The 17,022-nt window shown below is 43.1% G+C and overlaps 1 protein-coding gene across 1 annotated transcript in view; it reads left to right on the top strand.

The window, feature by feature from the left end:
- The window catches only part of LOC110984541 (uncharacterized), a 33,093-nt gene that overhangs the window by 3,837 nt on the left and 12,234 nt on the right, over positions 1–17,022 (top strand). The window contains exons 2-7 of the mRNA XM_022244832.2: positions 359–642; positions 4,116–4,491; positions 5,753–5,882; positions 7,507–8,507; positions 11,850–12,020; positions 13,016–13,132. Of these exons, the coding sequence (XP_022100524.2) occupies positions 359–642; positions 4,116–4,491; positions 5,753–5,882; positions 7,507–8,507; positions 11,850–12,020; positions 13,016–13,132 (2,079 nt within the window). The remainder of the gene's footprint in view (positions 1–358; positions 643–4,115; positions 4,492–5,752; positions 5,883–7,506; positions 8,508–11,849; positions 12,021–13,015; positions 13,133–17,022) is intronic.

Genomic DNA, 17,022 nt, shown 5'->3' with positions numbered 1-17,022 from the left:
TTTCAGAGAGGGGAATGCATTGTGTGGACGTGTGCGAGTCCACACAATGCCATCATACCCTACATTACGTGGACTTCTTTTGTGGAGAGGTCCACACTATGTATGCCACGCCTGTACATGTATGCATGTGTCAGGTGACCTACTTTGCAAGTTCGCATTCTTCTGAAAAATCTCGAAAACTCATAACAGTGTGAAGGGTATTCTCCGTCAGGATAGTTGATTGCAAAGTGAACTTTCATTTCTCTCTCAAGTTCAGAAATTAGTTTGTTATGGCTATGAACCTACATGTACTGGTACCTGTAAGGAAATCGTCATGATGAAAGATTGAAACTAACGAATTGATTTTGGGGTCTTTCAGGGGACGCTGCTGTCTGCTGAGGTGGAACCTTTTGTTCCAGGGCAGTCCAACTTTGCCAAGGCCGGAGGTACATGTACTGGTAGGCCCTCACCCACCAACGCTCAGCCTGGCCACACCCACGGCTCTGGACAGGTCTCAGCCGGGCATGCCCACCCAGGCTCCTTCAACCCTAAGACAGCAATGTCGGCGAGCCAGCAAAGCATTACCACCCCCAACGGATCCAGTTACACACTGACAGAACTACCACGCTACCTAACAAATTGCTATCCGTTTGTACAAGACAGGTAAGGTTTCTTTTGTCACTGTTTGTTGCAATGTCAGGATAGGCCAGCGTGTTGAGCCCTGCCCTATTATGCTCTGATCAATCACAGCCATGATTGATGTCCGATGTGCACGCACAAAAGCCCCGCATGCATGCACACGGGCATGGTGGGTGCGCCTGGAACATGCGGTACAGCATTGGAGAAGTGCATGTCTGAGGTTCCCATGTGTGAAGAGGGCAGGGTCACTGGATCATCTATTACTTGGTTGCTTCTTTGAAAAACAAATCCACTGTAAAAGTGAAGCTGTGTTCCCGCATGTATTTTCTTCTGTGTCATGTCAGTTCACCGTGTGCGCCACGTTAGACTATTACTATTATAACTACTGTGGAAAGTTTATTCGATGTGCGAAGTGACAGAAACGTCACACACCGCAGTCAGTGTGGAAATCACCGTTGACCTTTAGCGTAATATGACACTTAAACTTTGCCTGGAATAGAAACATTTGTGAAAAAGGATACCAGAACTCCACTTTTGGTTTGTCACCGATATTTAGAGGTGTAGAGGTTCTCTTCTCATTTGTGCTGACTGAATATCCTCCAATTGTCATCTCCCGTTAGATATTCTTTAGCATTTTCACTGACACCTTGACCAATGAGAAATGTAACCAAATCAATCAAATCTGCCCTGTTTGAACCGGTGAATGGATGACACGTGGTGAAATCACTGGGTACATATGTTCACTGTGCATATCGAATGCTCATATATCGTCGTGTTGGCGTGCTACATGTACCACATGTTCTCAAAGAAACAGGGAACCATGCCGCCGTGTTCATGCGCCCGCTACCAGTCTCAGTTTTTCATTTTTGGCAGGAGCATGGCTGTCAGTTTTCACCTTGGTTACTGTAATATGACAAGGTCGCACATCGTAGACAAATTCGGTGCACAAAGTGCTCTGACATCATTAGCATTTTGTGTGGCATTTAAACAAAGTCACACTACCTGTCCTGCATGTTTCAAAAGTTTGCTCAGATTATAAATGGTCTGTGAATAAAAATAAAGTGAAACCTAATAGACCTAAATCCTCCAACCTGTTGAAGAATTTATAACGTAGGTCTGTGGGGGTTAACGATCTGAAATTGTCCGGCATATGACTGTTCCATGTACATGTACATGTATGTACCTCTAATGTCTGTACATTGTACAACGTGCACAAGTACCGTAGATTTTTTGGTTTCAAAATTGTACTGAGAATAAAGCCTGGAGGAATACAAGATTGGACCTCCGACGTGCAAATGATTGAAATACCGGTAATTGCTGTGAACTTGAAGACCTCCCCAGGCTTGACCTTTTGGTTTGCCCTCAAAACTTTTCCTTCTGATTTTTTCCTCAGCCCGAATTCAGTGAATTACTGTTCATCAAAGCATTGCTTACACCTGGTTATGTCCAGTGTATACGTGTAAATTGACGTCTGTCTGTTTTTATGATTGACTCTGTGGTACAAAAACACGTGGACAAAACCATTTTCTTGTCCCGTTATATTTTTAGACACCTTCTAGTACATGTATGTACAGGGTAGTGTAAACTTGTGCATTGGCCATACATGTACATGTACATTGTATGTACATGTACATACATGTAATAGTTGTGCTGTTGAGGTACTGTACATCTACATATACACGTAGGTACTGTACATATGTACTGTATGTACCATGAAAGACAGTTCATGTGCTCATACTGCTCATAGTGCTCAAGAGCTGTAAATGACAATTTCAACTTTTGTTAAGAGTGTAGCTCGAAATCAGAAAGAATCATAGTAAAAGCTCCCAAATCCTTGTTTTATTGTGCTGGTGACATTTATACTGTGTACATTACATGTGCAGGTACATTGTATGCACCTGCACCGTGCAGTTTGTTTTCTTGTGCAACCGAGGTACCAGTACGTGCAATGGTACCTGTACCTACATGAACCTGGAAATGACAGGTCAGAGCGGTCCTGATCTGGCAAAGTTGATTCATCGTTTGTCGTAAACTTTTTTTTCTCCAGAAAACGTAAACGAATGCCAGAGAGTCATCTTAATTCTAAGAATAATGTACATGTACATGTACAGTATGCAAAAAGTGTTGGCATTTCTGTTTTCATTTCTGTCACGGAAAACTCCAGGAAAAGGACATTTGTTTCACATGATACTGACAGACCCCCTAAATGCTGTATGAATTTTATGACTTTGAGCTTTTACATTATGTATGGACCCGGTACATATACATGTACATGTATGTACATCCGTGCACCGGTACATGGGCCAACCCCTTTGCTGCGTTGTCGTGATGCTTCAATGCCAGACTTATAATGTACACCGTTCCATGCCGTGGGATGATCAATGGGATGTTTAACCTTGACACCTGCTTTACAACCTTTGGTATACAGTGAAAACGAAACCAAACATTTTGAGGTACCACCGGTATTGCACACACATGCAAAGTACATGTACGTGTACAGTATGAATGTACATTGTATGCACATAAGTGTTTGTGCATGTACAATTGATGCACATGTGGATGAATACATGTACTAGGGTGCATTTTGCCAAGTGGTACACGGACATAATGGCATATCTTGTGATTCATTGACTCGGCAATTTCTGTTGTCAGTCATGCAAGCAATGCTGGCTACAGAACCTGTACTACACCGGTATGTATACATGTACATTCACATTATGAACCTGCACCGATATATGTACATAATCTGTATGTACATAATCTATACTGTACATGTATGTACATCATCCATGGTGGTTGATGTACGGTACTGGTAATATAGCCAATTTTAGCTCCTTGACGATGGCAATTTCTTTCTGAAAGCCGACTCCAAGAATTCCAGCCTCGCTTGGCCATGAAGGCCACCTGGCAAACTGCAAATTCTCGGTTTGTGGCCCTGCGTGCTGTGCACGCTTTGAATTACACAGTGAAAAGGCTCATTGTTCGGTGGCATGCGGCTCTACTCACGCTTCCACATTCCCGTTCCCTTTTTTCAAATTGGGGACTATTGTGAAGCTGGTGATTATGATGCAAATTTGGTCCTTTCATTTCTGGGCTACACACAAAGGCCAATCACCATATATACAAGAGCCAGGGTCTGCCTTCTTTCACCGTGTTCGCTCGAGTGTGGGCAGGCTGAGGATCTCAATTTTTACGGCGGCTCTAGCCGCTTCCCGGCGCGAAGGGGTTAAAGACAGTTATTTTGGCTCTACACCGTTTGGCAATACACCGTACCAGCATGTACATTTTTTTGTAGCCCTCATTTTGATAAAAATCTTTCCGACGTGTGCATTATTACAAAAGAATTTGTTTGAAGGAGAGTTTTGATGAAAAGGCATTGCACGCTCAAAACTTCCTGTCCGACTTACCGGTAATCCTAATGATGACCAAGTACATGTACAGTACGGTTTGCTTCATTCACTGGGTTGGAATTCTCTTGTTCTGTTGTTTGTCCACAGTATTACTGGCTCGGGACCCAAACCAGATGTGCGATGGTCAAGCTACCTGCCACACCAGCACCCGCCCCCCTCTCTCAGCTCGGCCCTCTCCTATCCTTCCCCTTCGGGCGACCCATACACCAGCCAGCAGTATCCCATGCAGGCTCACAATATGGTGATGCAGTATCCCCAGTCCTTCTTTTCCCACCCCGGGGGACCGCCCCAGCCGAGTCAGGGTCTCATGCCCGTGTCCCAGGGATCCTACCACACGGCGCAGCACTATCCTGGATATTACCCTAACTACCCCGCCGACGGGAGCCAGTTTCAGGTGGGGCCCTATCAAGGTGCCGGCTATGGCTCCTACATACAAAGGGAGCCGGTGCAGAGGCCCAGCAGGGTAAGGGTCTTGTTTTTTCCCTGGTTTGTTGCTGCAAAGCCTTTGTAATAACAACTTCCAATTGTTCTATGGATGTTTGTTTGTTTGTTCAATATCTCAGACATTAATCCACAACAAGTTTTGATGATGTTTTAGTCATTTGATGTTTGGGAGCTGCTATTGTGTATTCTGCTGCATCATTTTCTGGTGTCATACATGTGCATGCTACCGTGCAAGTGATAACCATTTTTACATTCAGTTTGTCATATACGTACTGTACGTGTAGTTGAAAGCACCTACATAAGCCTGATGTGTTTTCCAACTAAAGGTTTCTTCATTACTCTCAAAACCTTGTCAAAATCACTTTTGCACTTATTTTCTTTTTTTGTTTTTGAGAAATGGGTTTGCGGGTACACCATGGAGTCAGTCTCTTTTGGACGAGGTGTGGTTCTTAAAAGAACCGGTGAGTATAAGAACCACACGTCGTCCAAAAAAGATTGACTCCATGGTGTACCTGCAAACCCGTTTCTCATATTCCATCAATCATGCAAAGCTTCAAATCTTACTTTATTTTATTTGGCAACACCCATTCAGATTACAAATGATCGTACAAAAACACCTAAATTAACTCAAACAAAATAAAAAGAACTACATAAAAATCCAGGGCATTGTCGAGGATAGCACGAAAAAGCTAGAAATAGCTTATTTCCATTGCCGTCCTTGCAACTATCAACCCTTGGTAATCCTCAACGTCCGTCTGATCCCAGAAGGAAGTAGTAAATGATTTTGCAAAATAAGGGGAGCACCAACACAGCCAATTCACAGTTTAATTGCCTGTAGGGAGTATTACAAGCATATAAAAGTTGAAATAATCTACTAGCACCTGTAGTTTCCTGCAGTGTCATATTCATGTCCATCACAAGACCCTTCACAAGGCCAGTCGTAAGTAACAGGGTGAACAATGACAAAATGATGCTTTGTCACAGCTCATTTGAATAGCTTGTGAACTGGCTTAAAACTGAATGACTTGTGATGGACTCGAATACAACACTGGTGTCCTGTATAGGGGACGATTTGAAGAAGTTTGGGATTGCTAATGGAGTTAGAATGAAAACCTCAGGCATGCAGCTTTCCAACAAATCAGAGGATTGCTCCCTTTTTTGACTTTGCATGCATGTCATTACAAATTTAAAAAGACTGGTATCTGTCCCCTCCACTGAATTGCCCGTTGCATGCCTTCATCATCTATACTCTGTTTTCCTCCCTTTTTTTGGTTGCGCAGTATTCCAGCAGTAGAGATCGCCAGTATTTAGGAGGCCACTCCACACGAGACCGGAGTTCATCATCCTCCAGCCTGGAAAGCAGGAGGTACACCAAGACCCTCGTCTGCGCGGATGTCGGCTGCCAAACAGGTGACCAGCACACATTCACCTCGTCTCAAGGATTCTTGTTTTTGTTTTGACAGGATTGTCTAAGAATTAGGGGCATGATCTCTCAAGATACCGTACATGTACTTCCAAGTTTCAAGAGTTTTGGCCACACTCTGGACTTTTCTCCGTTTTTACTTTTTAAAAAAGGGAAACAAAATGAAACCCAAAAATGTGTGCAGATGTCACATAATCAGTCATTTAGAGGAGAACCCATTTTTTGTTTGCTAGATAAAGCCCCTTGAAAATCACAGTATTTTACTGGTGGGATTATCTCCCCGATTTTTTTCAGTAACACCGGGATGTAATACGCCAAATACAGCAGCAGGACTTGAGTTATGTTAAGTTTGAATATCCCTACCCTACTGAATGCTGCAGACTTATTTGAATGGTTAAAGTGTAGCTGCCGTGATTTTTTTCCTAGACACAACTTTTCTGCAACTTTGCACACTTCTTCAATGTGTGAAAAGTAATTGGTATCCCTTTTACATGGTACTGGTAGGTTAAACGCATGGAAAAGTGCACTTTTTAATGTGTTTTAAGCCATCCGTGTTTTGATGGACAACTGAGGGTGCTATTGCTGTGAGGCCATCCAGGGAAGGCATGATTTGGCGTTTTTTTCTGTTAAAACTGTGAACCCAGAACTTACCCACGTTTCTGAGAAAGGTTGGCTTGCTTGCTTATTGCAATATTGCATGTACTTGTAGACCTGTACAGTCTGTGATTTGTCATTTGTACATTATGTACCTCTGAGGTAGCAAACATGCTCAAAATGTAATGAAGGATGCCTAACAACTACATGTGTTGCCTGATAAAGTTTTAGCTCAGTGAATGCTGTATATGCCGAGCAAAACAATTTTAGGATGTCTGTTTCAAATCGAAAGTTGCGGAGTCATGGTTTGGGATTGTGCCCTAACTCAACGTTCGGGACATGCTCTCATTCAGCCGATTGCGGCTACACAATGCTGTGCACCGAACTGAAAAAATATTAGGAATCGCACGTACATGTACTTGTGCATTGTGGCAACAGTTGCGCATGAGTTGAAAACAGACTACATGTACATACAGCCTTTTCCAGAAATACTTCCTTAGACACATGGTTGGAAATGGCCTTTATCCATTGTTTCCTTCAAAATGGCAGCTTGGCAGAAAGAAAGTAATTTCACAAGGAAACTGTGGCCATCTTTTTGCATTTATGCTTTTCAACAATAATTTTGTCAGTTATTTTTTGGATAGCTGCAAATAATGGGCTGTACTTGTGCGCAACAATGAACCACCAAAGAAAAAAAAATTTAACATTGAAGTTTTGTTCCATGGATGACATCCCAGGTTTGCTCATGAATATAAAGTATCATTGGCATACAAACCAAAAAGGCAGCAAATTTGCCTTTAAAATGATGAAAATAACATTGAAAATGAGTTTAAATGACACAAAATTGCATTTTGGAGGTTTGTGTTTAAAAATCCCAATGCAGAGATTCTTTAATGCATGCAGGGAGGTCACTAGATTGATGATCAGTGAAGAATGTTTTTGATGCATTCCTCGGGGCAATCCCTCTCTGGCACTGCCAATTTGAGTTTGGGTTTTTGGTTTTTCTTCTTGGTGAAGATTTCCCTGATGAAATAGCCAACAAAACACTGGCTGAGAAGCCGAGCTTGCTGAGGCGGCATAAGTCCAAGCCCCGTCGTCGCTCACAGGGGAACCAGACCGGCCAGGAAACTTCCACCTCGACTGACTCAGAGACGGAACGCGGGACTGTGGATAGTGACAGTGGCTACTACAGCCCCAAGCATGGCAAGACCAACCACGCCTCTGTAGGAATGGCCACTCACGATACGGGCACTGGCCCCACTGCCGTCAAGGCGCAGGGCTACCAGCAATATACCGGGGCCGTTGTTGGCACGGTACCACGGCATGTCACCCAGCAATCAGGGAGCCCGTCGGCCGTCTACAGCATGCAGAACTCTATGCAAGCCATGATGCCCCAGATGGTACCTACCGCTAGCAACTATGCCCAGCCCCAGCACTTGCATCACCCAGTGCCCTCGAGGTTGCAGCAGCAGGTGCCACAGCAGCAACAGTTTCTACAGCAGCCGCCTTTAAGGCAACCATTACAGCAGCCCATCAGCTATGCCCGGATTCTTAGCCAGCCGCCGCTACCGCGTCACCCAGTCCCAGTGCCAAACCAAGCCTTGACCCTCCCCCCTGGACCGATGCACCAGCAGTCGCCGCTCGGCCAGCTTGTCGAGAATCCTAGAAAAAACTCTGGCGCTGCAGTCCCAGGCAATCGGACTGCTCAGCCGAAGCCCGGGGCCAAGTGCATTCCAGTGCAGCAGAATGGCGCGGCCGACCATTCCCCGGCCCAGAATTCCAAGCGGAAAAAGAAGAAAGATCGCAAGCGGGCAGGGCAGACTCGCCAAGGAGCCGAGGAACAGGGGATCGAATTGGCACCCCAGCCGCAACCCCCACCACCAGCTCTGATGGACATGGGCGATTTTCCGGAGCTACCCGTATCGGGAGAATCTGGGGGTGGAGCTATCCAGGGCTCCCAGCCACGATCTTACAGTGCAATCCTCCAGCAGCAGAAAGCAACTCCCATCAGAGAGCAGGTGAGGTACCGGTAGCCTCATATGAACTAAGGCTTATTTGGTCAAACACTAAGCTCACAAGTACACAGAGCCTTGTGCGTTAAGAGTTACCAACCAACATGTGGTTTGTGGTACTTGGAATGCCCGGTTCCCATCCAGTTTTTTTTTACAAGTTGGATAAGCAGTACTATTGGCTCAGTACTCCAGAAAAATGTCAAGCCTCATTTGCTTCAGTTGTTTTCTTGTGACTGAGCAGTAATAGTCTAATTGTTGCTTTGATGTTGGAATTTGTTATGCCTGTCATCATTGCATGCATAAACATTGTCTTATGTTTTAATGTGGTAACTTGTCCTTAGCTGTCTATTAGCCATGTGAATTTTTTTCTATCATCCATGTTCAATTTTCCCCCTTAAACTAGCCCACTGTGAGACATTTCCCATACTGTACTTGTGGAATTGTTTTCAGATATTTCACCCAAAGAAAATCGAGATCACAGAAAAAAATGATCCTGTAAATATTTACCCTCCCCTGAAAGGAAGTCTTACAAACCAAAAGGTTTGTGACCAGTATTTTGTGTCTTTGTTATCATATGTACATGTATGTTTTGTGTACATGTATGTGGAATTCCAACTACATTGTGTATGACCAATAGTGTACCAGTACATGTAGGTATTGTATGCACGTTTTCAATGATCCAGTTAAGGTGATACAGTGCCATTTTTTCCCCTACTGTTTGTTGAATCCTGCCTAACATGAACTTTAAAATGAGAATCTTACATCCTGAGAGACCTGTGTACATGTATGTGAAGTTGAGAAACTATCAGAACAGCAAATATCATGTACATTTCAGTGTTGTAACCGAGACCTTGATGCCTGAGACCAAGACCGAGTCCGAGGCGTACGAGACCGAGACCAAGGCGTACGAGACCGAGACCAGGACTTTGAGACTTTTGTAGGTCGAGACCAAGACTGCAAAAGAAGGTCCGAGACAGTCTCGAGACCGCGACCAGGTCTTGAGACCTACATGTACAACACTGGTACATGTCTGTACCCTGTACAATGTACATGTGCCTCTGGCTGTTGGTCCTTTGGGAGGAGGCACACCGGTATTTTGGGTTTGATTTGTTGGGAATTGATTAATTTCAACTTTGTAACTTTGAACTACAGGGACTGTACTGGTCCATGTGCAATACGTTCAACCTTGATAAGTCAAACTCTGATAACTCAAAGCCCCTATTAGTCAAAGAAAGAATGTAATTTCTTCAGTAAATCTAGTAACAGTCATATGCATTATACTACATGTATCTGCTTAATTCAAAAGTCCGCTTAACTGAAATTTGGAATGAATTTTGGATTTTTGCCCTGCCCGACGTGTATTTTAACACTCTATACTTAGTGTATATGTATGCATGCCCCCGAAGGCTTGTGAAAAAAAAAACCCACAAGCCTTCGGGGGAAAACACTGAGTATGTATGTTAGGTGTACACGTCCGGCAGGGCAAAAATCCAAAATTAGTTTTACAGTTCTCGGGCACAAACCATCCTTGAAATAGTGAAATTGTGAAGCGCTTTCCATTAAGTTTACTGAGGTTTTGCTGTACCGGTACACATACATGTATAGTACCTACATGTACATGTACATGTATAGTACATGTACCTACATGTACATGTATAGTACCTACATGTACATTTATGCACATGAACTAGCATATAACATTTATAAAATACACACACTGGTACATGTCCAATTACTTGTATTGTGATTGGGACAGTACATGAAAATGCACAGTAGTTCATTTTGCAGTAATAATGCACATGTACATGTACAGTACGTGTACATATGTGAACACTTAAACCATTACATTCATGCATGGCACGCCGTCCAACTTTAAAAGTACATGTAGCCTGTGGTACATGAAGTTGCAGTCAGCAATGATTGGAATCAACGAATGATGTGCTTCCAAATATGCATAGTAACAGAGAGTGGATAACACATAACGATAGACTTGTACATGAACATCATTACACATGATATTGTTGACTGGAGGTGTGATTTTTATCTAATGATTTCAGTGGGTAAGAACTGCTCTTCAAAAAGAATCTAGTCTGAGAGGGTGTATACATGTACATGTTCATACAGTACATGTGGCAAACTATTTAATTATGCCCCCTTGCAGACAGACTGCTCAGTTAAACTTAGACGTGCACATGTGCACTGTCATGCTTCAGCACTCCACAGGTACCGTGTACATGTGTCATTCCCGTAGTGCACTCAACCACAATGGTATATTTATGAACAGACGAGGAGCCTCTCCAATTAATAAACTTGCCTACGTGTAGCTGCTCGCATCGGCTCTTTCTTGGATTTTGTTCCCACGTTCCCACGTGCTTGGGCGAAGTCAAATACAGCCCCCACCAATCCTTGCAAGGAAGAGATCAGACTCAAAGTCCAACATGTCACAGGAGGATGACTGGCTTGCTTGTTGCACATGATGATTACTTGCTGTACAAAATTGCTGTGCACGCAAGTTGGAATTTTGCATACTTGCACATGTATACGGTACACTACTGGTACATGTACATGTATTGCATGTGTGCATGTGCATTCACATACATGTATAAGCAAAGTTAATGGGGTTTTTTTCTTAGCTGTTTAATAATTGGTAATCATTTCTCGAGTTTGTTAACTGTACTTCGCCTACTGTAGGAAATCATGCTACATGTTCATATATTGTACATGTATTTTATCACTACCCCGGTAGGCGTTTTAGATTACACATGTACATGTAAGTACGTGTACATGCACTTACATACATGACATATGTACGTGTACATGTAAATACATGTATTGTACATGTACATGTACATGGTGTATGGGAGAGATGCTGTTTGTTTCACATATTTGTATGTTCTCACATGTAAACATTAGCTGTAACCATCCAAGAGTCTTGAAAATTACTGAAAAAGGTGGCTTTGGGTTTTGCAGGGTTTAGAGACTTCAGAATTCACACACCGTTACACAATTCTACAGGTACACTGTACATGTACCGTTGTGGTAGTTGGTAATCCTTTCATGAAGAGTGGCCTTCGTGTACATGTACAGGAAGATTTTTTTATTACATGTACAATGTACATGGACCTCACGTACATGTACATGGTTGTTGGATGAATTACTTTCATAGAGTACATGTACAGTGGAATGTCCGTGTGTCCAGCTTCTCACTCAGTGCTACAAGTAGATTACACTGTTGCAGGATGCTCAGGGGACGATTGTTAATTGTAAGGGATTGGTTCACTTCGGCCTTCACTTTATGGGACAAATCAGGCCAATTTGTTCAGCACGCATCCCCTTTTGGTCTCGTAGACTAGCCCCGAGGATGCTGACCTTGCGGCAGCCGTGGAGACCAGCCCCGCTGACATCATCAAACCGGAGGACCTTTTGAACCCGGAAGCTGCGGCCAGCGGGATCCGGGATGGGAAGAATGCACGGAAAAGACGGAAGAAGGCCATCCTGGCGGCCCAGGCAGCTGCAAAGGTAAATTTGTTTCTACTCACTGTCTGTTACCTACATGTACACACTGTGCACTCATCTAAAAGTCAGGACCCTTGATGGGCTTATGTTCTTGGAGCAGAATGCTCATGGGCAAGGAGCTATTGTTGTATATTTGTCAATGCCTGTGATAGTTACAGCCAAGTACAATGTACTTACATGTACATGTATCAAGCCTCTCGAAGTCACCCATTATGGTTCTCATAGCTACACGTACATGTAGATGTTAATTATGGTATTCACTGCTGTGTTTCTGTTACAATACTCATAGCCAGGTACTGTACTCAAATATCATTCACTGCCAAACACTCAGTGATATCCAGTTTCATAATCAAAGCAAAGCGTATCTTTTCTACACGTTGGTAAATGTAGGTACATGTACATGTACGTACTGTACTTACAACGCTCATTCGTCATGGTACTCACACTTCAATGTTTTCAGTATTTAGCCATATTCAAACACTAGTCCTGTTTGTTTCTCTCATGTACTGATATTCACGGCTTAACTCACTGAGCTCACTATAAGATCGAAAGCTGCATGCAATTTAAGTCTTACATGTTACTCTGTTATTTATATCAGTCTATAGAGTATTAAGACATCTGGGCATAGTGACCTTTAACTGTGCCCCAACTGATACAGCAGTTTTCACCCAACTTCAGTGTTAAATATCTTGGCAACGATGAATTTTAAATTGCATCAGGAGAACCATGTTTTAGAACCTCCAGTTGATGTCTGTAGTGTTTTTTTTTTTGGCACAGCCAACCAAGTTTTTGCAAACGGAATTTTTCATCAGTGTTTTGTTCCATATGCTCCAACTTTGAAGAAAAGCACGTTGTCACATGTGAACTCCCACAATCCATTGTGGGCCCGTAGAATAGGCCATATGATTGGTCAGATTGTACAAGATTTGTGACGTAATAGGCCGTCCAAATATGGTAATACTCCAGACTGTATATTCACTGTTTGTCTCTCATCTCAGGAATATTCCGAAATAACGGAAGAGCAACGGCAACTTCAAGAGAACCTCAAGAAACCGAGCAAGAAGACCAAGATGCCCATCGATTTCGACCTGGGCGACATGCTTGCTGCACTGGAGGTAAGCTAGCCACGTCACGGATGGTTGAGTACAAGGATGGGCTTGTGGTGGGCTTTCGTACTGTGCTTGTCGTAGCCACTATTAAAACTACATGTATATGGATAGCCATTCTGAGGACGGTTGTGTGATATCCACTGTCAACATGGCACGAATAGCCTCAAGCCAGTTTGTGTGGATTGCCACTGTCTGCAGCGTACATAAAATTGTGGCGCACAGTACCGGAAGGTACATGTACATGTACAAGGAGGCATCCTCATTGCACCGTCATGGATAGCCACTATCCAGGTTGCATGAAAAGTTACTTCCAGATACCTGTAGGAAGCACGTATTTTATTGCTAGAGATGTCTGAAACCTACCGTCATTCACATTGCCAAGACGCCTGGCACGTAAGTGAGTTAAAGAATTTCAGTAAATATACCACAGAGCAAGAAGAGTTCAAATCCATGTGCAAGTGAAGTACAGTACATGTACCAGATTGAGACTGCAGATACCGGCAGGCCAGCAAGACTACCCGTATGGTACTTTCTGGAGAGCAGACATGGTCTATCAGGAGAAACCATCAAGATGCTGTGTACAGCTGAAAAACAAATGGATAAAAGTGTACATGTAGGTGCCAGTATGTATTGTGCATACCCTAGCAGTTCTCTTGTGGTGTACATGTGTTTGGCATACCCTGCTTTTACATGGAGAGATTGAAAAATTCACATAAGAAAACAAAATGGGAATGCAGGTACCTTGCAAATGAGGTGCAAGTGTGTTTACTATATACGGCAAGTCTTGACCTTACTGTCAGTTGTCCTGCTTGTAAGACTTCCGGTTGAAGTGGATTTCACCAGACACCCTCCATACACCCCAGAAAGTCTCTGACTAGGAAGTGTTGGCAGTGTCTAGATGAACTCTCGATAAAGTCACTGCAGTAAACACAGCAAGAGACTGAACACTTACACGTAGCACTGTTTTTGTGACTAATTTTTTCTGGGGATTTCTTCCTTTGGGTTTGTGTTCAAGAAAAAACATAAGTTTGCAAACCATCTGACATTGATTATACCGTACATGTAGGTGTACATGCACAAGTACATGTACATGTACCGGTATGATATACGTAGACATGTACATGCACCTGTACCATGTGTACATGTGTACACATGTAAATTATTCATCGTTGCACCGAATGCTGTCCCCGAACCGTGAAGTAATTTACCAGTGGGGAGTTGAATAATGGAGGCTGGATCCATCTCTAAAGTTGTTTGGACTGTACATGTATATGTACCTATACGCCCCCAGGTACTTACTGGTAAATGTGCAGTTGTAAATTATGCACAATGATTACAAACTATCCTCGCTGAAATGTTTATTCGGTATCGTATGTGGCAGTTGTTTCTCACCAGTCGGTATGTGACGAAAACAGCTTTTGAAATACATGTGGAATTGGAACTCACCGTGCCAAGATGTACAGGCAAATGTACAGTGTACCTTCATGTAATGTTAATTTTGGTTGATGACTTTCAGACGGGGTCACTGTCGTGGAAAGAGGCGTCTGTGCCGTGGTTATTGATAGCCTTACAAATATGCTTAGTAGATAGAATTTTCTTTATCCAAGTAGCCCAGATGCACCCCTTCTCCTCCATCCCAAAATAACATATTATGAAGTACCGGTGATGAAAAAGGTCAAACCTAAAAAACAACTGATTTAAAGAGCTGTTGGGGAAAACCTCGTGTAGAAACCTCCGAGTAATTTTGTCAGCAGTCTTCACGCTGTCGTAGAGTGGGGTGGGCGTGTGTAGAGAGTGCGTTGCTTTTTTACAAAGTGTGTCGACGTACCGTACATGGACTCCACAAAAAAGACGAAGTTGAACAAAATAAAAGAAACACACAGTGGTTCTTTTGGAGGCAATAAGTTTTCTGCCTAAGATGTAGTGGCCACGCATAGTCCTTGTTCAAGAAGTGATTGGCGTCTAGATTTTGAAGAAAAAAAGAAAACGTTTTTGAGATAAATGAAAGGATGATCTCCAATTTTAAAACTGCAAAAACCCACTGCGTGTACTTTGCAACAACTAATAATGCGGGAGGAAACCTTCACATGATTCTTTGAAAGGTGCACGTAGATTTTGGCGTGAACCCAGTAATTGAAATGAACACAGTAGTTAATTAGCCAGTAAGTACATGTGAAGATACATGTAATGTACACCTGTTCCTTCGTGAAAACAAAATCCCATTTTTCCCCCACATCAGCTCTCGTTTTTTTTTTCCATAGGGACGGAGCGCGCATGTTATATGCACGCACAGCAGAGAATGCAGCGTACATGTACAGTGATGCCTTTTCCTTCATGAAGATGAATTTCAGTTGACCTACTTTTTATGCCTTTTCAGGCAGTACGTTTTGCACGTGTTCACAGGAGAGGCATGTTTGCAGTTTTCTTTTCAATAACAGATGCAACAGGTGGTTGTCCAGATGCCTGCTCCTTGCATCGTTAATCTAGAAATTGATTGGGTTTTGCCCCCCCAAAAAAAAGGAAAGAAGATATAGCTCCGAGAAGGAAAATCAGAACAAAAACAGTGCTTTTTTCCCAGTTGAAAAAGGTGCTGTGTAGTGGCAGGGGCCAGACACTGCATTTTTCTCTTGGCTAAGGCGGGGGGGGAGAAGGGAAGAAATAGGAGCAGGAGGGGGCATATTTCCCCCTTGACTTCCTTCCTGGATAGAGTGAAGGATATTATCGGTTGACTTCAGTCTTATCCTGTCAGGAGTCCCTGTAGGTCTGTGCGTGGGTGGTGGCAAGCCAAGGCGTGTGTACGTGTTTATGCAGCTGTGGGTGGGAATGAATATGCATTAATTACGGTTGTTGCCCTCGTGTGCTGCTTGTAGGAGCTGAGTGGCTCAGTGGCTTTTTATACTCGGGTGAGCCAAACTGTGTGGAAGTTGAGCCCGTCACGAGTCATCTAGATGGACAGTCGTAGCTGTTTGTCATTGTTAACTCTATAGAGTTGTGACGTGGTTGACTGCAGTGCTGGAACCAAAAGTATAGTCTTGTTGCAAGGCAGGAATGAAATTGGGTGCATGGTACCCTACTCGCATACTACATTTACATATATCGTACCCAGGACATGTAGTAGATGTGGAAAGGGAGTTTGCAGAAAGATATTTCAGTAGATGCAGAAAGATATTTCACGCAGTGCTACAGTGGGGTTGATGTTTTCCTGGACGTGCTGGACATTTTAATAGCATGGGCCAATTGAATTTCCTCTTCGGCATGGCTTCCTCAGCTTATACGTGCTCTGTTGATGAAGTGGGAGGGGCAGACTGTTTCTGCCTTGGCCTTCTGTGGGTTGGGGTGTTTGTTGGGATGGGTATGGGCATGTGTGAGCAGGTGTGGTATGAACAGGTGTGGCATACATAGTGTGGACCTCATCTCAAAAGAAGTCCAAATAATGTAGGGTCTGAAGATGTGGTATGGACTCGCAGGGAAAAAGTGCATGTGTTAATAACAGACACCACATGTAAATGATCTGATGGTCATTCTTGCACGTTGTTTAGTCACAAATATGCGTAATTACATGTACATGATTGTAATGAATTTTTTGAACATCTGATATACTAGATACACATGTACATGTATATGCAAAATGAAAGAAAGTAATTTTCTGAAAGTCACAATTGCAAGAATTTCATAGCACAGTTTGTTAATGTCATAACAGAGAAGTCCACATAACGTAGGGTTTGAGGACATGCTATGGACTCGGAGAAAAAGAGAGAAAATCTTAGCATTAAGTTTTCTTTGTCACCACACTGAACTTGTCTAGAAGTGAGGCAAACTCAAGTTCTGCTTAAGCTTATAATTCCATTTATTTTCTTGTATGTCTCCTACAGTACTTCTGAAAAGCAGGTTTGTGT

This window comes from Acanthaster planci, linkage group LG08, assembly GCF_054643075.1.
Source record: "Acanthaster planci isolate LZ-2023a linkage group LG08, COTS_SCS, whole genome shotgun sequence".
NCBI classification, from domain to species: domain Eukaryota; kingdom Metazoa; phylum Echinodermata; class Asteroidea; order Valvatida; family Acanthasteridae; genus Acanthaster; species Acanthaster planci.
The sequence above is the reverse complement of the archived record's forward strand: the minus strand, read 5'-3'. Positions and strand labels throughout refer to the sequence as shown.